The sequence below is a fragment of the Myotis myotis genome, unplaced genomic scaffold, assembly GCF_014108235.1.
Source record: "Myotis myotis isolate mMyoMyo1 unplaced genomic scaffold, mMyoMyo1.p scaffold_m19_p_18, whole genome shotgun sequence".
NCBI classification, from domain to species: domain Eukaryota; kingdom Metazoa; phylum Chordata; class Mammalia; order Chiroptera; family Vespertilionidae; genus Myotis; species Myotis myotis.
In genome coordinates, this window is record NW_023416322.1 from 34,884,052 (window position 1) to 34,909,257 (window position 25,206).

Consider the following 25,206-nt stretch of genomic DNA (forward strand, 5'->3'; position numbering starts at 1 on the left):
TAAAAAGAATCTTGTCCAGGTATTTTTTTAAATGGGTGATGGTAGATAACAGATCACGCTGGCACTTCGTTTCTATTTGATACATTAAAATGAGTGATGTGACCATCTTCTTTTAAAATGTCAATATTTAAAAGACATCAGAAATGGCATCTTTTGCAAATACTCAAACTTATAATAAAGAAATTGATATGTCAAGTTAAAATATGTGAAGATAAATACTGTACATTCCATTTATATGACATTTTAGAACAGGCAAAATTAATCTGTAGTGAAAAAAATTAGAACAGTGGTTGCCTTTAGGAGGAGTAGGGGTCTAGATTGACTGGTAAAGGGTACAATGAAACTTTTTGGGTGATAATAATGTTTTAAACCTTAATAGGGTTTGGGATTAGAAAATCAAAGCATTTATTTAAAAAAAATCCTCAAACAGCACACTTAAAATGTGTACATTTTATTGAAGTAAATTTTATCTCGGAAAAAAAAGAAAACCGCCCTAACCGGTTAGGCTCAGCGGATAGAGCGTTGGCCTGCGGACTGAAGGGTCGCAGGTTTGATTCCGGTCCAGGGCATGTACCTTGGCTGTGGGCACATCCCCAGTAGGGGGTGTGCAGGAGGCACCTCATCGATGTTTCTTACTCTCTATCCTTCTCCCTTCCTCTCTGTAAAAAATCAATAAAATTTTTTTTTTTAAAAAAGAAAACCTGTAAACAAATATTTGAACTCTACTTAATTTTATGCATGCTGAAAAGTTTAGGGGTAAAACATATTAATGTCTAAAATTTATTTGGAAATGCATTAAAAATAGATTGACAAATGGACAAATGTAGAGATAAGTAATGTAACTAAAGCAAAATGCTTATAGTAGAATTTGGGTGATGAGTATATGGTGTTCACTGCTTAATTATTTCAGCTTTTCTGTAAGTTTAAAAATATTCACAATAAAATATTGGGCGGGGGGCAAGAGGGGCCTGTTTTTCATAAGGATAATATACTTTTTCAAAACTCTTGTAAGGAATGTGTGGGCAAAAGTTTAAAGACCATTGGTTTCTATTATCTCCATTTGCTAATGAATCTTTAACCTAAACTTACAGTCCAAACCTCTCTCCAGAATCCCAATCATCTTCCCATCTGTCTCCTGGACCCTTCCATCTGGATTTCCCATCAGATCTAAAACTCAACAGATCTAAATATAAATTAAGTGTCTTCCTGTGTCAGTTAGAAATATCATCAGCTACAAGTAAGAATACCAGAGTCGAACAAAACAAGGGTTCTTTTCCTACAGAATAAGAAACCTGGAGGTAGGTGGATCTTGTTATTAGTTCAGCAGTTAGTTCAACAATCTCCTGGCTAGCAGGTCTGCAATTCCCTTGGCCTTTGCCCATAGTCACAAAATGTTCTATAGCTCCAGGCATCGTGTCTGACTTCAAGATGGGGGGAAACAGGGAAGGAGCAAAGCCAGTAACAATTGAACCTTTTATTCAGACACTTCCAGGTTTTCCAGAAGCCTCCCAGCAGAGCTCCACACAATCCCATTAATCCAGTGGTTCTCAACCTTCCTAATGCCCTGACCCTTTAATACAGTTCCTCATGTTGTGGTGACCCCCAACCATAAAATTATTTTCGTTGCTACTTCATAACTGTAATTTTGCTACTGTTATGAATCGTCATGTAAATATCTGATATGCAGGATGTACTTTCATTGTTACAAATTGAACATAATGAAAGCATAGTGATTAATCACAAAAACAATATGCAATTATATATTCAATATGTGTTTTCCGATGGTCTTAGGTGACCCCTGTGAAAGGGTCGTTCGACCCCCAAAGGGGTCGCGACCCACAGGTTGAGCAAACCACTGCATTAATCAATGTCGTGTCATATGGTGACCCCTAGGTGCAAAGGAGATCAGAAAGCACTTAGCTTTCCTATCCTCTACATTGGAGGTAGGATTGGGGGACAGGCGAGCCCATCTACAGTATTTGGAACAGTCTCCCCCAAACCTGCTCCATCTTCTGTATTCCATATCTCTGTTAATGGTTCCATGGTCTGCCTCATTATCCAAGTAAGAAACCCGGGGGACATCCCTTCCTCTCTTTCCCCATCTATTCCTCATCTCCACTCTATCTTGATCTTTCATCAGTCTTTTAGCTTTCACATCTCAGCCTCCTTCCTACACCCACTGCCACTGTCTTGGTTCAGGTTCTCATTTCTACCTAAACTGCTGGAATTAGTCTCAAGACTTAACTTTGAACCACCCGGGGCCCCAGCTTGACCGTTCTAAAAATAGAAATCTAACCATCTTCTCCCCTGCTGAGAGCTTGCCAGTGGCTTTGTATAACATCTAGTTCAAAAGCTAACTTCCTTAGTATGTCATTTAATATAATTCCCTGCTTTCATAATAATGTGCTCTTGGAAATGTGTTATCAGTTAGGATAACTAGTTCTGTCAAGGGTCAGCTCCCCCAAGACACAACTTTGTGCATGGGAGTGGGGTGGGGGAGAAACTGGGGAAGCTCTACTCCAAATCTGTTATGCTGGGCAGGCCACCATCTATCTCTAATGCATGTGTGCTAAAACTGTAGTATGAAAGAACAACAGATTTATATGTTATAATAGGTGTTCTGTTCCCAGAGAGTGTAGAATCTGTAAATGGATTTTGTCCTAGAGACCTAAAATTCAACAATATATTTGAAATATAGTACCATTGTTGTTCATTCAGCTCAGAGATTTATTGAATGCCTACTATGTACTAGACACTACTCTTACATTTCGTTTTTCCCTTTATAATAGAACAGATGACAGATGTAGAACAATACGTATTTGATTGAAGCTAAAGATTTAGCCTCTTTCTGCATACCCAATGCCTTTTATCTCTGTCTCTATTTCACTATTTGAAACCTATGCTTATTACCAGAATCGGCACTTTCATTTTTCTGTCTTCTACTCATTTTTCATAAGTAAAATTCACTTTGGATGCTCAAACAAAATGTCCAAAGACACAGATGTAGGCAAAGATGGCAACATGGTAGAAAGTGATTTGTCGACAGATACAATATAGCAATGGCCAACCCTAATATAGCACTTACTCTGAGCCAGGCCAATATTAACTCATTAATCTCCACAACTCTACCAGGTTTGTACTATTCTCTCCATGTTGCAGATGAGGAAACTGGGGCCTGAAGATAGTTTTGTGCTTTTGCCAATTGGCTGAGAGTTGTGCCCTAGCATCTTCCTGGCTCACCTCCTTCTCTGCTCCACTTGGGCTGTCTACAGCTCTTGGTTCCCCAGGCGGCCGGCCGTGTTTTATCGGCCGGCCCGGTGCCATTTGCACGTGCTGCCCTATCAGCCTGGACTGCTCCTCCCCTCTGCTCAGACTCACTCTTCCGGACCAGAGCAGGCCCGCTCTCCGCAGCTAAACCTTCCCTGCCCGGTGCACTGAGACCAGCGCCTGGCTTGCCCTCCTCGCCCTGCACTAATGATTTGCTTACAGATCTGTCTCCACCACCGGACACGGTGCTACCAGGCCACGCTGTCTCCGCAGCGTCGAGTGCCCGGGCTTGCGGCTAGGCTGCCTGGCCTGTTATAGGCACTTAAAGTTTTGCTGAATTAATGCATAGGCTCCCTGGAGTTTACGCGTTCGCCTCGCCCCCACACTGTCTGGCACCGCATATCGTAGACACTTAGTCAAGCAGGCAGGGTGGGAGCCTCATTTCCCCACCAGCAGCCTAACTTAATAAAACAAAGCAAAACAAACCCTCCCCCCTTAACTCCATCTCCACCTCACAGTTAATCCCCGAGGGTTTGGGCCGGTTTCCAAGCCCTCCCATTGGTTGAATCCGGCCGGACCCGGGGAGTCTGACGCCCCCTCCGCAGGCCAGGCTGAGCAGGGAGGGGAGCAGCCACCCGGGCGGGACAGCCGCATCCCGCGCCTTCCCCGGCTTCTTGCCTATTAAGGTAAGAGTCCTCGGGGGCGCGGGAGGGACCGTGGGAGAGTCCCCAGGAAACGGCCTCCGCGGCCAGTGTGCGCGTCCGGCGCCAGAGAACCGCAGCCCGCAGCCGGGGTGCCCGGGACAGGTCCTGCCAGCGTCAGGGCGGCCTCGGGTCGCACTGATCTCTCTACCCTAGGCCACCCCCCCCCCCCCAGGTTTCCATGGCCACCGGGACGCGTCCTGATCCTCAACCATCACTGCAGCCTCAAATGCGTCTCTGCGCAGGGCGCTGAGGAAGTGGGTCTCGGGTCCCCAGTGGACGCTCCTTCCTGGCAGATGCTCAGAAAACCACATGGCGGGGCGCCCGCGGGGCACGTCGCCCGGCACCGGGAGGGTAGGAGGCGGTCCCTCGTTCCGGGGAGAGCGGGGAGGTGCCCTTACTGGCCGCACGGTGCCCCCTCCCCTCGCCTGCCTCACAGCTGGGGTCCTCCCGGGCCCTCTCGCGCCCCCTGCCGGGCTCCCGCCCCGCCCTCTGCAGGCCCGCCCCCTGTAGACCCGCCCCTCCGCCCCAGGCCCCGCCCCCGCCCCGCGGGCCCCGCCCCCAGCCCCCGTAGCCCCGCCTCCTCCCGCCGGCTCCCGCTGCTCCGGGCGCTCCATCGCCGGCCTGGGGACTTGGGATCCCGCCGCCCGGCCGCAGCATGGGGCGCTTCCGCGGGGGCCTGCGCTGCATCAAGTACCTGCTGCTCGGCTTCAACCTGCTCTTCTGGGTGAGGCCCTGAGCCGAGGGGCCGGGCAGGGGCGGGCCGGGCAGGGGCGCGGGGCCGGGGTCCCTGGAGGATGGATCGCTGCGGGCGTCCGAGCCGGGCTCCGGGGGAAAGCGGGGTGTTCCGCACGGCAGAGATGAGAAAAAGGCAGGCGGCGAGGGAGGGGCGGGATGGAGAAGGACGGAACGGAAAGAGAGAGATTGGGCAACGAGAAATGGTGAGAAGGGGAGACACCGTCGGCTCTTCCCTTTGAGGAACCTCTCCGCCGGGGTGTCCCTCTCGCAGCTGAGGACTCCAGGTGCGGGGACGCTCGCTCTCCTCACCTCCTGGGGGCTCCCTCCCGCCGTGCCCACGCCCCCCTGCTCGCGCTCCTTCCCCCTGCAGACTGGGCTCGGCCAGGGCGTTGGGGGGGGGGGGCTTACATGGGGGGCTGCCGGGGGTGGTACCCCATCTGAGTGTGTGGTCTCACCACCTGGCCTGATGGTTTTGGCAGGAAATTGGGGGTAGGAGAGAAAAGGGTTTGGGGAAGGGGGAGAGGGTGGTCCTTTCCCTGAGCATTAGGGAGGGGTCCGGCTGGATGAGAGGAGGTGGTGATGCTCTTCTGTGCAGGGGAGCAGCGGAAGGGAGGGCCGCAGCATCTCCCCCAACCCCCAACCCGCAGCCTCTGCTACATACTAACGCTCCCAGGGATGATCTCATTCAACTTTGCATTGAATGAGCTACATGCCCGGGATTCGTGGTCCACAGAGAGATCGGGCCATGACCCCTGTCGCCTATATTATTGGAGCAAGACTAGGGCTAGGCCATCCCTAGATCCCTGGCTACCCTATCTCAGGCCCTAAGGGACTGGGGGGCAAGGTCTGAACATTGTCTGCTCCGCACATTCCCTCTCGGGCGTCCTGAAGAGAAGGTCAGCCAGGATAACTGCTCGGATAGACCCAGACGGAAAACACAGATCGTGCTTTGGGTGAAGAAGTTCTTAGGGGCAGGAGGGAGCAGCAGGGCCTGGGTGCTTTGAAACAACGGGGATGGGGGAGGTGAGGGAGGTGGGGGAGGTTCTAACTGCTCTGGGGAGGTTGTCTGCCCGTGCCTGCAGCTAATCAATTATTGAATGATGGGCTCTGCTGGTGTCTGCCAACCCATTAGCCCAGAAGCCTGGGTGACTCCAGCTGCTCAAGCTCTCCGAGGCCATGTAGCCATCCTCAGCACCCTTCATCAGGCAAGGTGTGAAGGAGGTAGCCCCAAGACAGCCCCTGAGCTTTCAAAAGACACATGGCTTTTGTACACCTGGGCGTCTGCACCCAGCGTACGACAGGGGAAGGGGTAGTATTTCTACAGGCCCTTTTGCTGTGCTTTTGAATAGTATGGCTTAATTTCCAAAGCTGTTCATGATCAATGTCGTGCTTCAGTGACATCCTTCACTCTCACTGCTTACAAATCGGAAAGGAGCTGTACGTGAGCCTGAGAAAGAAGGCTTCGGCTGGGTCCGGTGCCGGTTCAGTGCTCGATGTTGTGCCAGCCTTCCCAGCGATGAGAGGAAGCATTCTTGATTTTCTTTTTAGTGTGTCAGGGGCAGTACTGTGCACGTGGCATCATTATTACCTTTAATCCTCACAACAGTCCTCATGTGCTTACTGTTGTGTCCCCAGTTTTACAGATGAGGAAACAGAGGTTCAGATAGGTTGGCTTGCCCGAGGTCACACAGCCAGTGAGTGGTGACTCAAACTCAGCCTACGTGCTGCTCAGCCCTGTGGTGCATTACACTCCTAACCTGTGGTTCTCCCAGTGGTTCCTGCACCAGCCCAGCAGCAGCAGCTCCTGGGAACTTGTCGGAAATGCACATTCTCAACCCAGTCCCGGCTGCTGAATCAGAAACTTTCGGGGAGGGACTCCGCAAGCTCTTTTAACAAGCCCTCCAGATCATTCTGATTCGTGCTCAAGTTTGAGAGCCACTCCGTTAAATAATCCTTAAACAAGCATTATAAAGATAATTTATACATGTATACATAGATATGTAACTTATCTGTAATAATAAAAGCATGATATGCTAATTAGACCGGATGTCCTTCTGGACGTCCTTCCAGACAGCCTTCCAGATGAAGCCAAGGCTGCGAGGGAAGCCGGTGCTGGCAGCCGGGGAAAGGAAGGCCTACTCTTGCACGAATTTCGTGCATCAGACCTCTAGTAAATATATATAATTTATAAATATGAAACACTGTTCTCTAACCTGCCAATCTAGTTGAGGACGTGAGACCGATGCCTATAGAACAACAACGAACAAAACGGACAGGATAAAGCCAAGTGAGTAATGTCCCACTTCTGACGGGAAGGCCATAAGGAGGGGAAGTAGGAAGACAGCGATGACTGAGGGCCTGGTGGGGTCAGATACCACCTTTCACGCCTGTGATCCAGGGGAGGAGATCAGCACAAGGTCCACAGCAATAGTGAGGAGTCAGCACAGTTCCCCCGAAGAAGGGGGATGTCTAAGCTGAACCAAAGGGCTGGAGGGATGGAGGTGGGCAAGGATGAGGGGGTGACACTGCCTCCAGCTGAGGAACGGAGTGAGGGAGGGTGTGACCACCATCTGGCGAGGGGATCAGGCTTGAGTGCCGAGACCCCAGGCACCCCAGGCAGGGTGCGTTTGAGCAGTGCCTTCTGACTTCCAGCCCTGTCTCCTCATCTGCTCCGTTAGGGGAACGGAGTTGCTGAGAGGACTGAAAGGGAATGGGGACCGTATCTGAGCTCACCTTCCTCAGAGTCTGGCACAAAGTAAGAGCTCAAAACTGTGATTACTGAGTGCCTGGCACACAGAAGCGTCAGTGGAAGTTGGCTCTCTTTCCCTCCCCCCTCTGTGTGGGAGAAGAGGGTATGCTTGCCAAGTGACTTGCAGCTCGTCTTCGCTTTAGGATAACCACTCATCTTCAGTCTGTACTCTGGACTTTCCCCACTGGAACTGAGAGCGGAGATTTTTTTTTTTTCTTTCTGTTCTGTTCACGGCTGTATCTCCATGTCTAGAAAAGTCCCCCGCACACAGGAGGCACTCAGTAAATGTCTGCAGCATGCATACATGAGTTGCAGGTTAGAGAGCTTGGTACAAGTGGACTTCCCAGTTGGCGCGGTAATGGATTCTCGGCTTTATCTGAAGGACGGAGGCCCTGTCTCCCTGCTTATTACCTATTGGTTTGTTCTCTGCTTGCACAGATTGAGCCCAGGAGGGGAAAATGGGGCCTTCCTGTCTCCTAATTCCATGGGGCAGAAGGGGTGGGGTGCGGACTGAGGGTCCTGGAACAGCAGCTGCCACAGGCAGCCTTCCCAGGTCACAGGCAGCCTCCTACATCTGTACTTGCACAACCAGAGGCAAACGGGCGAACTGGGACAAGTACGTAATGATTTAGGGAAAGGGATTATTTGGGATAAACTGTCTAGATATCTCCCTCCATGGTCACTGAGGGGACCTGATTCCAGAGAAGCCCCACCCCAGTTTCTGAAGTTGTTTTTTCCTGGTTAGAGGGGTTTGTGGGAGGTTTGGGGAAGGGGCGGAGGGTGGGGGGCGGGCGGACAGCTTTCCTGGAAGGAGAGGCTTCAGCTGGGACTCAGGGTCATGTGTGCACACACCCTTGGATGCTGTGCGCCTGCCCTTCTGAGGCATAAGGTCCCCGGTGACAGCACTCCTTTCCTGCCAGGAACTCACCGGGAGGCGGCACCGAGGCCCGGGGCGGGGTCTGCTTTGCGGATCTGAAATTTAACCAATCCTCTGCACCCTCCTCAGGCAGGTTGGTTGAAGTTTCCTTAGGCAGTGCTCCTGATTTTATAAGCATTCAACTAGACCCGGCCAGGGCTGGCCCAGCACTCCTGGCTCAGGGCCACTGCCTGTAATCACCATTGGATTAAAAAAAGAAAAAAGCCGAAACCGGTTTGGCTCAGTGGATAGAGCATCGGCCTGCGGACTGAAAGGTCCCAGGTTCGATTCCGGTCAAGGGCATGTACCTGGGTTGCGGGCATATCCCCAGTAGGAGATGTGCGGGAGGCAGCTGATCGATGTTTCTCTCTCATCGATGTTTCTAACTCTCTATCTCTCTCCCTTCCTCTCTGTAAAAAATCAATAAAATATATTTAAAAAAAAAATCTCAATGAAAAGAAAAAAGAAAAAAGTAAAGCCTAGCCATGAACCCCACTAAATTAATTTCTGTTATCATGGCTGGTGTCTAACATTAAAGAAACCCTTTGCAATACCTGTCAGGTCGAAATTTGGACACTCTAATCAAATTGCATAGCATAGTTCCATGCCCTTCCCTGAAATCGCCTTTATTTTTTCCCCCGTTGCATAGCAATGTAAGTAACACACCACAGCCCAGCCAGCCACACACGGTGGTTTAGAGAGAAACGTGGGCATGTTTATTCCTTCGTTTGTTGTTGTACGCTTAGCGTCTTCCTATCATTGTGCTTTCGAGCTGCTCAGGGTTACCCACCAACAGGAAGCGGGACTGTTCATTGTTGAAAGGCAGATGCCATATAAGGCTTGTGTGAAGTCGCTTTCTTTCCTTCTTACCATGATGGATGCAGCTCTGGGGTTTCGCTGGGTGATGCCTGACAGGTGCTGTTAGGAGAGACGTGTCACGTGGCCTCGGGAGTGGAAAATGTTTGAATAGACGGCAGCTTACAGGGGTTGCCTCCTCCTCTTCCCCAAACGTCTTTCAAACTATAACTTCAGCGCTCCGGCCTGTTGAGAAAGACTGCTTTAAAAAAAAAAATACCTGGGGAAAGTATTCTTTGGGGTCCACCTAACAGCTAGGCCATCCCAGGAGGCAGACAGGAATTTCCTGGGCCTTGTTGCGGGATAGTCTTTATTTCTGGTTTTTGTCAAGGTGGGAAGAGAGTGGGCTGGTGGCTTTACATTTTGGATATTTAATCCTCACAGTGACCCTCAGCTGTCACCCCCAGTTTACATGTGACAAAACAGGGAGGCTTGCGGACTGAAGGGTCCGGGGTTCGATTCCGGTCAAGGGCATGTACCTTGGTTGCGGGCACATCCCCAGGAGGGGGTGTGTGAGAGGCAGCTGATTGATGTTTCTAACTCTCTATCCCTCTCCTTTCCTCTCTGTCAAAAATCAATAAAATATATTTAAAAAAACAAACAAACAAACAGACAGGGAGGCTTGCTCAGGGACTCGGAACCAGCCAGGACGGAGCTGGGCTTGTGTGTGTGGCCCAGACTCAGTGGTGTGACCACTCCAAGGCTGCCGACTCAGGGGAGAGAAGCTCGAAGCCGTGATGAGCACGCGCATCCAGACCTGCACTGTCCAATGTGGTGACTACGCTCCTAATCACACGAGGCTAGCAAACTCAATTAGTATGCAAAGGCATCTAATATGCAGCTCCTAAGCCGCACTAGCCACATTCCAATGCTCAGTAGCCATCGATGGCTAGTGGCTGCAGTACTGGACAGCACCGAGAGAGAACACGTGCGCCTATATCACTGGAGAAAGTTCTAGCGGATAGCCCTTGCCTACATAGAGTTATTCTTTCTCTCATAAATTATTTTCCCCGTTTTTCTTTTATTGGGTCTTGTAAACACTAAAACCAAAGAGAGAGAGGAAACCGTCCCTGGAGGGGGCACTGGCACAGCGAGGAGGTTTAGAAAACGCAGGGATTTCCGTGTGTCGTGGAAAGAGTGTAGAGCGAACCTCGGAATTAGTAGAGGAAGGCAGCGGAGGGCCAGGTCGTTGGTGCCTTGGGAGTGGCGTTTCGTCTCTTGAGTCAGGTTACGTTTCGGTTTGAATGTAACATTAGCAAGCCTACCAGCATAATAACACCAAGCGCTGGGCGCTCACCGCTCTACGTCTGTAACGTGAACTCATTGAATCTCGTGGGGAGGCACTATTATCACCTGCACTTTGCAGTCGAGGAAGCTGAGGGTGAGAGAGGTTAAGTGACTTGCCCAAGATCACAGACTAGTACATGGCAGAGCCCGATTGGGACGCAGGAGGCCGTGGGGCCCCCGTGTTCATCCCTCCGGCTGCTCAACACCACAGCTCGGTGCACGCGCGTGTTTTTGTTAAGATCCTGTGTAAGGGCGTCGCTATTCAGTGTGAACACTCAGAAGAGGTAACATTTCTAGAAGAGCAGTTGGCAAATGTTCCAAAGAGTGTGCCAAGCCCTCCCCTCCCCATGATGGTGGGGATTGGGAAGGAGTCAGCTGATAAGCTGGAGAGTCGGGCAGGGCTGGCCAAGTCCCGCTGTGGGCAGGGGCAGGGGCCTTGGAAGCTGCTGCCACTCACCCAGGAAGCCCCTTGCTCTCCCTGTGCACCCTCCAATCTGTCCTGTCCCCTGTAAATGCCCGGCCCTCCCTGCCTTCATGCCCACAGTGGTTTCTGGTAAAATTGCTGTTAAGAACAATCTCTTTGGAACACCAAACTAGCCTTTCATGATTTCTACTGGATTCCATCCAAGCTAACATTTTAATAAATAAAGTGGTGTGGCTTCTCCGAGTCTAACCTGAGTTCTGCTGAAACATTTGATTCTCCCATTGTCTCTCTGTAACAACTAAAATTGGGTGATGATCTCTGTCATTGACTGATATTTAAGAATCCTGTTTATCTGCTCAAGAGTAGTTCTTGCAGGCTTTTTCTTTAATCCTTACCCAAGGATATGTTTTACTGCCGAGAGAGAGAGAGAGAGAGAGAGAGAGAGAGAGAGAGAGAGAGAGAAATATCTGTGTCAAAGAGAAACATCAATCAGCTGCCTCCTTTACGCTCCCCAACTGGGGATCGAACCCGCAACCTAGGTATGTGCCCTTATTGGGAATCGAACCAGCAACCTCTTGGTGTACAAGATGACACTCCAAACAACTCAGCCACCTGGCCAGGGCTCTCAAGCTATCATGAAAGATATTAGGCTATTAAGTAAATATTGTCTAACGTCCTGTCTTTGTTGGCATAAAGCTCGATAGAGATGAGATGTCGCAGTAGTCAGTGTAGCCCTCAGGTAACTGTTCACTCAGTGGCTGAGCCTGGGACAAGAGCCAGCTGGACGCTGCAAGGAAGAAGTCCAGAGAACACAGAAGACCATTGTTGTCCCCCGAGAGCTCATCTCCTGGGTGAGGGAAGGCAGACGTCACGTGTAAGCCACTTGGGTGACCTGGCGGGTTAGATTTTAGTTCTCTGTGTATTTGATGTTCACTTGATAAAGCCATCTGCTCCCTGGAACCCCTAGCCAGTGGTTTGTGACATTTATTTTGCTGTTGAAAGGAAACTGTGCAGCTATCATCTTTCTCCCAATCCTTGCTGGCCCCTCCTCCCCTCCTCCTCCCTCTATTTCTCTAGGGAAAGCACATTACTGGTATGTGTAACCATGGAATAAATACAACACACTTTCCCCTGTTTATATTTATCAGCCTCATCATTCACAAGCTTTTCATCAGGTTAGTTTCCTGCCCTGCGCGTGGTATCCCCCCAGCACCTCTCTACTGTCTCCTGGCAATGCCACTTGATCCACGCAGGTTACTTCATAACAACCTAAACAGGAGAAGGTATGTTTAGCACAAACACATAACCCGAAGTTCTCTCCAAGATGCATAAAACTCCCGATGTGGTCGTGGTTTGGAGTGCGGAACCCTTCCATCAGTGCACAGAATTAAGCACGGATTGATTTAAAAATAGATCCTTACCTGAAGGAGGTCTTTCAGGAATTCCTTAGCATGCGCCGTTCCTAGGAAATTATGAGGAGGAAAGTCCTAGGGGAAATCAGAACCACGGGTATCTTACGATTAGCCATCTCCTCACCCCTGCCAGGGTCCTGCCCCCAGTTCCACCTCACCTGGTCCTGACGTTGAGACAAGGGCAGCCAGGGTCCTCGGGGGTGCTTGTGCACGATGTCCTGTGGCATTGGGCTCCTGTGTTTCTTGACAAAATCCTCAATTCTGAGAACGTGCCATCTGAATCCTTGCCTTGGCTTTCACTGGGATGAAAGCGTTGGGAGCTGGCTTTCCTCGTGGAGAAAATTAGCATCGTCTTCCAGAGCACATGCGCCTCTGCCGTCCGCCTGCTGAAGGGCGAGACCACTGCCCTGTGTGTCAGGCTGGTGTGCAGACACGTCGGGAAGCGTGAGTGCTCGTCGCGTGACTCCATCCGGGGTGAGAACTGCCAAGAGCACATATCAGCTTAAAAGCCTTTAATGGCAGCTGTAGGGTTGAAGTGTCGTTTCCAACTCTGTGTGACTTCATCCCAAAGAAGAGAAATGCAAATGGGTTGGGTCATGTATATACATGGTGTTCACCCTGCAGAAGCCAGACTCCGGTATGGCCTTTGTCCACTCTTCCATCTGAGTGGAGTATGCGTGTTGTTATAACCGTGTTAAGTGCTCATACGCTCCTGCCTGTAAAAGGCATGTATAGAGTTACTCTGTGTGTCCATATATGATGCGGAGCACACATCCCCCAGGTTTGGGAAACACAGAACTGACACGCGTGCTCTAGTTTTGTCTTGTTTTTCTATGGAAGGTGTTTGCTGTGTATATTCCAGTGTGTTCACACTGCCTTCCGAGGTGTCTGCACAGTGTTGGTGCAAATGAATTTGAAAACAGTAGTTGGCCAGGTATTCCCTTGAAGGGCTGTGAGGGAGGTCCTGTCAGCCTGCCAGAGCTTTCCCTGCGGCTCCTCACCGCGTCTGGCCTCAGGCGACCCTCCTAATGGTTCCCACAAAGGGAGTGGCTCCCGTCTCCCCTCCAGGCTCAGCCATGGGCTCTCCAAGCTGGCAGCAAGCTAAGCAGAAGCCATGAGCCAAGGTTGCCCCAACTCGCCCCTGAAGTCCCAGGCTCTAACCTCCCCCAGACTCTTCCCTCCCCAACACAGCGTTCCAGGTAAGGAAGCGAAGTCCTTACTCACACTGGCCACTCCTCCCTCCAGCCCTTCCCTGCTCAGGGACTTCTAAGTCTTTCTTCAAAATGTAAATCAAAACGGAATGGCTTGCGCGGAGCACTGGTTGTCCCTGGACGGTGCGAGCTCACTGCCTGCGTGTACTGCATTGGTTAGTTTATGCGGTTACCTTCCCTGTTAGGGTGAGTCCTGTCCTTTTCATCGCTTCCCTAATGCCTAGCACCGTCCCTGGCCAGGACCACAGCTGATCCCCTAAAAGACGGGGAGGAAGTGGGAGGAGATGTGGCTGGGGACAAGAGAAGGAAAGGGACCAAAGGAGGTCGCCCCGTGTTCCTTATTTGTTCTGACAGTGGCTGGGGTGCAGTGTTGTGGCTGAGACTGAAAGGAAAGGAAGTATGGGTGGGGGCTGGGGCTTTGTTCTAGGAAGGTTAAAACGCAGAATTCCAGGGGGGCTGCAGGCTTCTGGCACGTCACTCAGTGAACCTTCTCTTCCAGGATGGGGGACCCACAGAGCGATGGGCCTCCATGACAGTGGCCTCGCTCACTGTGTTCCTGGCTGGGCTAGACTTGGTGTGATTTTTTTTTTTCAAGCAATTTCTAGTAGAGCTACCCAAGCCCAGCGCACACAGTCACTCAAGAGCCTTACAGGAACGGGGAGCTTAAAAGGACCCTTTTGGCGACATGGTCTCTGTCGATGCCGCTTTCCAGAGCAGTGATCGCTGTCCTGAGCAGCCTGGGGCCTGGCCGTCCTCCCCAATGTCCCTGCCGGCGAGCAGTGGCGGGCGGGAGGGAGGATTCCCTCCACACAGTGATGACATTCAGCTAAGCCACAGTTTCCTTGACTCAGGAGGAAACCCGTGTGGTTTGGGGTTTGGGGGGGCGTGGATGAGCAAAGTGCAGATATTTTCTCATTGTCCCGTGGCTTTAAATTGCAACCTCTCTTTTAATTTTCCATTATGCATCAAACACATCTGTGCCAGTCGCGGACAAATGCATTCCATCTGGAGGGATGATCCAGACAGCCATAAATTAGAGTCTGTGTAACGAAGTTGCCAAAAATGTGGCCGCGGGGTAGGGTGTCCCTGGGACCAGTCCCCTCCCCCACAGTCTGCTGGGTGGCTGCAGGCCTTGGCCGGACGCCTCTGTCAATAGATTTCACTTTGTGTTTGGAAACTCTTTCCATCAAGTCGCCACGGAGGCGGGCAGGCAGGGGTGTCTCCGAGGCTCTGCTGGGCACATCCGCCCCTCGGCCTCGGGTGCTCCTGGAGGAGGAGGCTTTCCCAAGGGCATCGCTCTCTCTCCCGCACCTGAAACAGCAATAACCTTGAAGCTGGTTTCCTCCCAAACTAAAGCGCGACCCAAGGGAAACTCTCCCCACTTCGTCTTGATCGAGCAAACTACCATATTATACTTTTAAAAACCACTACATTTTAAAACGTAGAAGCGTACTAGGTGCTTACTGCAGAAGACTTAGAAAATAGAGCGAAAAGAAAAGGTCACCTGCAACCCCACCCCTCAGAGATAGAGATTATTAATGTTTTAGCATGACTTCTTCCAATATTTTTCCGTGCGATGTTACCCTTTTTGAAAATAAAACTAAAATCCTTTCAAGCTGGTGGAGCCCAGTGCCTGGGTCTGCCCTCACATTATCCAATTAGTGCTTAACTCAGCGCTGGAAACTCTTAGAGACTCCAGCTGGCCGAGCCGCCCTCTAACTCCAACTCCTCCTCGCTGAAGTCACGCCACGCTTCTGAGGACCCGGCCACCGAGGGAGCTGGCCCAGAGGGGACAGAGGCCGCAGGAAAGATCCTCAGATTAAACCCAGCCAGCTGGCCCCAAGGGCCGGTGCCGGTCTTACAAATAGCCCCCTGGATAGAAGGAGCCCGTGGACAAAGGGCCCTGCGGGCCCCTGACTTTGATATTTTTCCTTATTAAACCTCGACCTCGCTGACCACGATCTTCTGTCTCCCTGTGGGGAGGGACAGCCTCCAGCAGCCTCTACCCTGTTCCCAGGTGAGAGGCCAGGGCAGCCCAATGCTAACTGGAGGGGTTGGCAGAACCAGGGGCTACTTTTACATCTCAGCACCCTTGCCCCCGGTGCCTTGAGTCCCAAAGGTGCCCAGTGAACGTCTGTGGATGCATTGATCCAATGAAATTCCAGCTGGGTGTGTGTGGACAAGGGGGTGCGGGGCTGGAGCCTGCCGGGGCATTGGGGACCGTCCTGTGGAGGCAAGACAGGACCCCCGGCTTCGGTGGGGAGCCTCACGAGGCCCTCAGAGTGGCCACAGGGAGCAGGCGATGACCCTGCCAGCTGCCAGCCTGCCCGCCGCTGCCCGCGCCAGCCACTCAGCCTCTCCATGAGCCGCAGGACACACAGACCATGCTTTTTCAGAAAATTATTTTTTCCTTTCTCACTTTCCATGGAAACTCAAAATAGCAACCAAAAAAAAAAAAACGGTCAGGCTCCCTCCCCGCCTGCAGGGCAGTGACCGTGACCGAGGAGGCCCCAGGGGAGGGGAGGGGGGTTCAGATGCCTCTGAACCAGCTCTCTCAGTGGGGACTGCGCACCCATGGGGAGGGGGCAGGTCGGAGGTGGTGTGTTTGCTTCCAAATTAGAGAAGCGTGTTTCCCCCGGGTCTTGGAGTGCATCCTGCTCTTGGTGACCCAGGTCTGAAACACGGCCCCCTCTCTGGGTGGCGCTGGTCAGGAGGTCCAGAGTGCCCTTAGGGACAGGGGGGCAGGCACCGGTGCCTTCCAGGGGGCCGGTACTGGAAAGTTCTTGCTGAGCCGCCTCCAGGGGGCCCAGGGCTGGGTATGCCCATGACCCCAGGCAGCCTGCAGAATGGGGGAAACTCCAGTTCCAGAGCCACATCAGGGACCCGGGGGCTCTAAGCACTTCATGTCACCTCCTCTGTGAAATGTGAAGGATGTGGCCTTCCAGCCCCCAGCACCCTGGGCCACCGCTCGCTCCTGGGTGCACGCGCTTCCCTCGCCTTCTTTATAAAGCTCTCCTGCTTGCTTTCCAGCTGGCGGGGTCGGCCGTCATCGCCTTTGGACTCTGGTTTCGGTTCGGAGGCACCATGAAGGATTTCTCGTCAGGGGACAAGTCCCCAGAGTACTTCTACGTGGGTGAGTGACGTGCTTCCCTAAGCTTTAGCCAGGGCAGCCCCAGAGGCCGAGGGAGACCGTCCTGGACTCCTGGGGAGGGGAAGGGACAGAGGGAAAGAGAAAGGAGAAGCCACGCCCTGAAGACTGCACCTGGGCCTGCGGTGGGCAGTGCGGTCACAGGGTTCACCCCTCTGCTCTCCAAGACCCAGGAAGACCAGTGGGAGGACTGGCCCAGGGTACTTCTCTCAGCCACTTCAGGAAAAGAAGCCCAGAATGAAACTACACTTCATTTCCAAAGAATTTGGAACTCCCTCCTGCCCAGTGAAGTGGGTATCCGCGCTCCATTCCTCACTCAGCCATCTGCAGGGATGGGCCCTGCAGGGTCAGGGTTCTACTTCGTGGTCTTGTATTCTAAATGGTCTATGAGGAAAACAGAACTCAGCATGAAGAGACAGCTTTGGACAGGGTTTGGAGGTGCTAATGTCAGTCCCTCTGTGACTAGGGACTGCAGAGAATGGGGGTGGGGGGGGTAGGCAGGAGAGAGGATAGGAGAGGGAGGGTAGGGGAGAGAGGGCAGGGCTGTCCTGGGAAGGAGGCCTCAGTGGGAGAGGAGCAACCGCTCAGCTCCCTGCAGCTGTAGGAACAGGGTCAGGGGCATGGGGTAGGGTGTGCCTCCCATTCAGAAGCAACGTGCTAAGTGGGCTGAGCTGAGCCTTCCCCTGGGTTTAGAGTCTCTCTCTCTCTCTCTCTCTCTCTCTCTCTCTCTCTCTCTCTCTCTCTCTCTCTCTCTCTCCTTCCTGGACTCTAGGTTTCACACACCGAGACCATTGTCGGTGCAGGTGATGGCCCTATGCCGCCGCCCCTTTAAGCTCCACGCCAGCGCGGAGTGCACTCGATGGCACGTGGTGCCCCTGTGCTTGGGTGAGGCCGGTTTCTGCAGAGACCGTGTGCCCCAAACCCCAAGAAGAGCAGGGCTGCTTCCAGGGAGGGACCACGTCCAGGCCCCTCGCAGAGCCAGGGACGTCCTCACGAAGGGCCACTCCCAACTGTGTTCCCCCCTCTTCCGTTGCCCTTCTCACCCCACCCCTCCTCTGAGGAGAGCAGCCAGGCTCATGAGGGCACGCCTAAGGGAAAGTAACAGCAAACCTACTAAAAGATGGGCAGCGATAAGGAATCCCACGCCTCATCAAGTCTTAGATGCAGCCTTTTTGTAAACACCCAATTATTTTCAGTTCCACTAAGAAAAGAAGAAACGCTGCCATTGTGACTAACAGGCCATGAAACATGCATCCTAATTTCAGAAAGGTTAAAATGTAAAATGGATGGAATGTGGGGAAAGAAACGGGGGTGGGGGAGGACATTCCAGATTTAGCTCAGCGTTCAACACAGTCATCAAGGACACAGGTATTTCTCATGTCTCTACTCGCCACCCTCGGGACCTCACAGGTCCCCTCGGATTGTAAGACAGCTGCCGTGGCGCCAAGCATCGGATCCTCATACAGCAGCATCCAAAGGAGAGAAAAGGAAGTTTCACCTCATGCGGCCCTTCTCAGGAATGAATCAAACCTTTGTCAGGCGTCCCCAGCAGGCTTCTCCCTGCAGCCTGGGCCAGAACGGCACGGTGTGTTCATGCCTAAACCGTCATGGCCAAGAAGAGAATGAATGACGAATCAGAGTCCCCCTGGGCCTGGAAAGGGGCCCGGGCTCCCCAGAGGGCCTCTGACACTTACACTAAATCCGAGTTCTGTTACAAGGAAGAAGCGGAGGAATCTGCCATCTGGCTTAACACGGAAACGCTCCTCTTTTCCACCCACACGGTTTCCAGGTGGTACCCACGCTTCCATCCGAAAGCTAGCCTGCACCTTTAGCATACTCTCTCTCCCCGGAGGAAGTCCTGGCTCTGAAGCCCTCAGAAGCGTCCCCTCGCCCAGAGCAGACCCCAACCCCCAGATGAAGCTCCACCTGCACCACCTCCAGGGACACACGGGCAGGCAGGGGAGGGGAGAAGGGATGCAGTTCCCTCATTTTCTGATATTCCAGGACCCGCTCATTTCATAACTTGTCCTGCGATTTCTAACTCCATTTTAGCATAAACGTAACTCAGTGCCCGCTGGATTGACCACAGCGAGGTGCAGTCCACTTTTCAGGGGATTCCTGCCTCTCCAGACGTATGTGACATATACAGTGACCAGACAAGACTCTCTAACAGGTGTGAAGTGCCAGTGGGCGATTCAGAGGCTACCACTGAATTAAGCCCGAGAGAGAACGCTGCAGCTGGCGGGATGAGCCTCGGGGTAGAGGGGCGCTTGACCCGGGCCCTGGAGGACGAATAGGCTCCAGGGAGCCTGAGTTCGGGAGAGCCCGATTCAGGACGCTGAGTCAGCATCACAAATAAATGGCAGGCAGCCGCCACCCTTTCCCTCCTGGCTGGCAGTTCTGGCTGATCGTTCAGGATACACTTATAGGGGAGTCTTCTTAACCTAGCTCCTCCCAACCGTTCACAATAGTTGCTTAGGGGGACATCATTTTCCCTCCCTGCTCTGAATTCAGTTACTTGATGTTCTAACATGAGGTCAGTCCCAATAAAACAGTGGGAGTCCTTTGCTCCTAAAATCCAGGCATGTTGGCATTCGGGGTATTAGCATTCAGCCTGTCTGCTCTTCACGTGCTATTGGGTTTGCACCGCAGCCCTGTTCATCTCAGAGTCCTCAGGTGTGACTGCCAGGACTTTCCATCCAGGTAGATGGGGAGGAGTCCCCTCAGTCAGAACCCACACCTGGGTAGCATCTACCAGTTCAGCTGCAGTCATACACTCTCCTTCGGGTTGTTTGAATAACTAACCACCTAACACCAGTCACCACACCACCATGTTGGAGGTTGAAAGATGTCATCACTGTTAGGTGATTTCTGAGCTTGACCTGGAAATTTCAGCCACAGTAAAGAAAACGCTATTTTTGTTATTATTTTTTTTTTTTATTTTTTTATTTTTTTTTTTTTTTATTTTTGTTATTATTATGTTTTGTTAATCCTCACCCAATGAAAAAATATCCATTGATTTTTAGAGTGGGAGAGAGGGGGGGGGAGAGAGAGAGAGAGAGAGAGAGAGAGAGAGAAACGTCAATGTGGAGAGAGACACATCAATTGGTTGCCTTCCACACCTGCCCAGGACAGGACTGGGGATCGAGCCCACAACCCAGGTACATGCCCTTGACTGGGAATAGAGCCCTCGACCCCTCAGTGTGAAGGCCGATGCTCTAACCACTGAGTCACTGGCTAGGGCAAGAACAGCCTTTTTAAAAGGCCACAAAGACCTAAGTGATTTGAAAAAATGTAAAAGAATTCATCTCTCTTTCAACGATGATAAAATCTGGCTGTTAAAATGTCTCCGTGGTTATTTTAAATTTGGGATTTCATATGGTATTTGGTTTTAGGCAAACATGGTTATGCATTCAAGCAGGGGTGCCTCTATTCTTTCTGTCTTCTGTAGGCTCCTCTGTTTGGAAAAAATGGAACCTATCCATGGGGACACCAGCCAGCATCTAGAATCCTGGGCTCTGTGGTCACACAAAAAAGTGTGAGGACACTGGACTTGCCCCATGTAACTTGCATCTATTTGAAAAGACTCTCAGATGTGACAGTTTAACTATAATAGGAACTACTGTGTGACGGAATGCCAGCGAAGTTGTGTTTGCAGAGGGTACACCAGGTCACTCCAGGCTGGCGAGGCAGGAAGGAACGGAATTATGTTTAAAAAAACAGGCTGTCATCAAGGGAGAGGATGAAGCATGAGGACTGCAGAGGTATTGAGGCAAGAGGACAAGACATGTCTGCGGGACAGCGATTAGCCAGCCCTGCTGGGCAGGGGAGTCTCAGTGGAGTGTAGAGGGCCGGGCATGGTGGGAGGTAAAATTACAGATGTTGGGGAGGCACAGAGGGCAAGTATAGAGGGCTGTGAGTGTTTGGGTTAGTTAATCTGGTAGGGAGTAGAAGACTAATTTAGGGCTCGGGGGAGGTCTGACCACACTGCAATTTTAAAGAGATTCTTTGGGCAGCAATGGAATGAGGAGAGTCACAGGACTGAAAAGAACAAGCTAGATTGAGTAGAAAGGGTATGGGGGGCATAAATGGTGATGGAAGGAGACTTGACTTGAGGTGGTGAACACACAATACAATATACAGATGATGTGTTATAGAATTGTATACCTGAAACCTATAAAGTTTATGAACCAGTGTCACCCCAATAAACTCAATAAAGAACATACTAGATTATTGATACAGTCAGACATAAGGGCATAACCCATGATGCTTGCAGTAGGAACTGTGAAGAAAGGAACAGAAAACAATAAACATTATCAAACATTACTAAGCATTATTAAACAACTAGAGGCCTGGTGCACGACATTTGTGCACTGGGGGTGGGGGGAGGGGTTCCTAAGCCCAGCCTGAGCCCTCTCACAGTCGGGGACCCCTTGGGGGATGTCCGCCTGCTGGCTTAGGCCCACTCCCTGTGGCAGTAGGACATCCCCTGAGGGGTCCTTAGCGCTGCCGTGGAGGCGGGAGATGCTACCACCACTGCTGCTACACTCGCCAGCCGTGAGCCTGGCTTCTGGCTGAGTGGTGTTCCCCCTGAGGGAGCACACTGACCACCAGGGGGCAGCTCCTGCATTGAGCGTCTGCCCCCTGGTGTCAGTGCGCATCACAGTGACCAGTCATTCGGTCGATTTACATATTATTGCATAGGCTATTATCAAGCATCATTAAATTCAGGGACAGAAGGAATCAAAAGAACAAATGATACCAGTAATGGAAACAAGACCAGGAGTAATAGTCATGATTTTTACGTGGGAACCTGGATTACAGAACTAAGGGGTCCTACTTAGTCAGAGAGGGTGGGTGTGTGAAGGGGGGGAGGGAGAATCTACCTCAGTCCAGGGAGCAGCCTTGGTCTCTCTGCTCCAGAAACAAAGAGCCAGTAGCTCCCAGGTGTAGATGTGGGGCCAACACAAGAAAACCTTTCTCATGCAGCCGAGCAGACTTCCTCAGGTGAGAGTGAACTCACCTCCACAGTGGTATTTAATACACACTCCCGTGGCTAAATCGGAATGGGGTGTGTATTCATTCAACGAGCTCTATGCAAACATTCTCATCGTTTTTTCTAACCTAAAGCAATGCGGCTGTTCGAGATGCAAGACACGGCATATCTTTAGGGACATATCTTTAAGGACTCTTTTCATTGCAAATCCCAGAAACAACGCAAACCATCTTGAGCAAAGCAGAAATGTCTTGGCTCACATAACAGAAGTCCGGGATTAGCATGGTCTCGGGGCCACGAGTGATGTAACTGAATCCAGTCTGTAGCCAGCTCTTAGCCATGCTTTCCTTCGGCGCCATCTGGGCAGATTTCCTCCCACAGGCAACAAAGGGGCTGCCCGCAGCTCCAGGTACATCTTCCAAGCAACTCTGGCAATGGAAAGCCAACCAAAGTCCTGAGCCCCCCTCTCCTTGGCAGTCTTGGGCCCTGAGCCCCTTCCCAAGCCAGACGTTGTGGCCAGCTGGTCGGGATGGGCTGTTGGCGGAAGCCTGGGCTTCTCACCTGCCTGGGAGCTGAGGCATCCGCCCTCTCCGACCTCAGAGTCAAGGAGGTTGGGTTCTCTGATGGAGAAGATGAGGAAGTGAATTCTGGGGGGAAACAGCAGTCCACACTGCAGGGCCAGAATCCCTCTTGCTTATTGTTGGTGGCTGGGGCAGGCAGTGGGTTTGCCTACCCCCGGTTCTCCCTCGTCAGCCATACCTCCTCTCCGCACGTCAGCCCCTGAGTGGCTGGTGGTGGTGAAGACACCTGTGGTCAGTGCTCGGGGCTCAGGGAGCTGGGTTATCGTAGAATCCTAGCACCAGCAGAACCAGGAAACGAAGGACCAGCCGGGGAAGCAGCAGGGGCTGGCAGTAGCCATGGTTCTCCAGCTCTTCCTAGGGGGCTCAGCCCACAGCCAGGTCTGCTGACACCCAGGCCTGCACTCATTCCTGTGAAATCAGGGACCTTTTCTCCGCTTCAAATACTCCTTATAATGTAAAGCCACTGAGCAATATACATGTTCATAGAAATCATTATGTCTTTCCTCAATAAATAATTTCCAAACAGGAAAGATTCCTGTTCTCTAACAATAAAACGAGAAGAAAAATATGCCAGGATACCATTTAAGGACTTGCAGAGCCAAGCGTGTGAGGTTATCGGGCTTTTAAAAGACGCAGGCCCAGTTTTTGGAAAACCGCTTCATGTCACAGGGTACTGGTCTGTGTATTTTCTTTTCAGAAGAGGTTCCAGAACAACCAACCCACTGAGCTCTTATCCCCCCTCTGTTGAGGAGTGTTTGGGACGGGCTTGGCACAGTCAAGTGGCTCTTAAAGAAATAGGGCCTCACAGCCTCGAGTCCCTCTAGAGAAACCTCGAGAAGACACGTGGCCTGGCTCCCTGCTTCTGGGCGGGTGACTGCCACACATTGTAGGAGAAACCCTCCCATCTTTGGGGGGATGCTTTTCTTCCTGGGATCCTTGGTCCTTCCTCCCTAGTGATGGAGAGAAGGTCCTTTCTTGGGATAAAGATCTGGACAAGCTCTCGCTGCCAGGATCCAGCCTGAGGGGAGTGCACCAGGGCCATGAGGGAGTGAGGTAGACTGCCGCCTGCTGCCTCTTCTCAAGGACCTGTGAGTCCAGGCCCAGGCCTGGCAGCCAATCCCCGGTGCCTGTATCCACCAGTGCCAACGTGGAGAAGGAACCTGGCAAACGTGGAGTTGGCGGCAGGAACGGTTGGAATGACCTGGTGTTTCCTAGACCCTCTCCATTTCTTCTTTTTTGTCTCTCAGTGAACTCGCCTTCCAAATCCCACCAGCTGCCCTCTGGCTTGCTGTTAGTTTGTGTCTGGGGCGGCCTCTTGGGGGGACAGACCCCTCAGGCCCCAGGATTCTCCTGGGAGCAGTCCCCGCGGCCTGAAGGCTGCAGAGACTGTGGGCTCGAGCACATGCAGTCATGTCTGAGCCGAGGACGCTCGCAGGTTGGCTGCACGGAGGGGTTGCCCACAGACAGCAGCCGCTGGGCTCTCCAGGATCCTGGCCGACTGGGGCTGCGCTCCCTGTCGAATTCCGTCGTGGAGCCCGGCTGGGATTGCGGCAGGTTGTGTACAGACTGTGTTCCAGGCTGCCTGCTGAGGGGCTGGCTTGCCTTTTAAACACTGACTCACACTGGTCGGGTTTTTTTTCACTTCTGGGTTCTCAGTTGTACCCGAGAGTCATGGTAGCTGCATAACAGAGATGGCTGTAGCTGGCGTGGCTGAGACAATTTCTCCAAAGCATCTTTAGAAGATAGAGTGGATCGTTATGGCCATATCGCAGATAACAAAACTGAGGAACAAGAGGCTTTACCGAAAGCCAGTTGGCAGCCCTGGATCTCTGGCTCCCAGCTCTGTACTTTTCCAGGAAAACCCACAAGTAATCTAGAACAGCTCTCCGCCCCTCCTCCCCACTGCTTTCCCAAGCAAGAAGAAAAAGAACCCTCCTGCACTTACACATTGCAAAATTAATGGATTTCGAGCTAAGAGAGCCCCGTTCTGAGTTCCTATTGGAAGGAGTTCGGGTGTGCACTTTGGAGCTGAGCCCTGGCTCAGGCCAGGTTTGCCCCTCACTAGCTGTGCACTCTGAGGAACATCACTTACCTTCTCTGAGTCTCAGATTCCTCAGCTGTGCAATATAAATCCTTCATAGGGCCGTGTGAGTAGATGATTTAACAGATTTAATACCTGATGTGTCATAGCCCTGAATAAATATTTGCTGTGGTTATTTGTGGAATGAGGGCAGGCTGCAGAGAGAGCCAGCCTGCGGACGCATAAGAGAACACGAGACGAAAGGATGAAGGAGGGGTGAGACACCAGGTAGTCAGAACAGGAGAGTGGCTGATGTCACTGCTTGTCTTCTCAAGCAGCGGCTCCTGTTGGCTGCACTGTCCAGGCCCAGGCTCTGGGAAGTGGGTTGAATGAGTCTGTGACTGATACGTTAGAACAGTGCTCAGTAACTGACGGCTGCTGTTCCTTAGAGAGAACCCAAGACCTCACCTTCCCCATGAACTAAGTCCCATCCAATATTCCAGACACACCTATAATTATGTGCGTCCAGGGCAAGCTGGGAGAGAGGGAGGGAGAGTTGCAGAGGCATAGAAAAATATTTTTAGATGAAAAATAGTCATTAGCCGGCTATGAAAACCATCTGCTGCCACAAAGCCACCCTAATTAATGACCGTGCCACGCACCATCCAGTCCCTGAAGGGGGCATTGTAAAGCCAGCGGACGGACGCAGACAGGGCTTTGAGGAGGGCGCTGTGTCTCCTCTCCGTGTTAACTGAAGAGTCTGAGACCTAAGAAACAAGTGAGGGTGTGGTCAGGGCATTTCTGGCAGCCTGTCACCTGGGGATCATGCATCTGGAGGCCCAGCTGTGATAAAAATGCAATTTCAAAGTGGTTTCCCTTCTTTCCAAGTCCAGGGGAATAG

General features: G+C 51.8%; 1 protein-coding gene across 1 annotated transcript in view; it reads left to right on the plus strand.

Annotated features, from left to right (window-relative positions):
- Positions 1–4,557: 4,557 nt before the first annotated feature.
- The window catches only part of TSPAN2 (tetraspanin 2), a 33,184-nt gene continuing 12,535 nt past the window's right edge, over positions 4,558–25,206 (plus strand). Inside the window, exons 1-2 of the mRNA XM_036344168.1 lie at positions 4,558–4,695; positions 16,591–16,693. Coding sequence (XP_036200061.1) covers positions 4,627–4,695; positions 16,591–16,693 — 172 coding nt within the window. The 5' untranslated portion in view covers positions 4,558–4,626. The remainder of the gene's footprint in view (positions 4,696–16,590; positions 16,694–25,206) is intronic.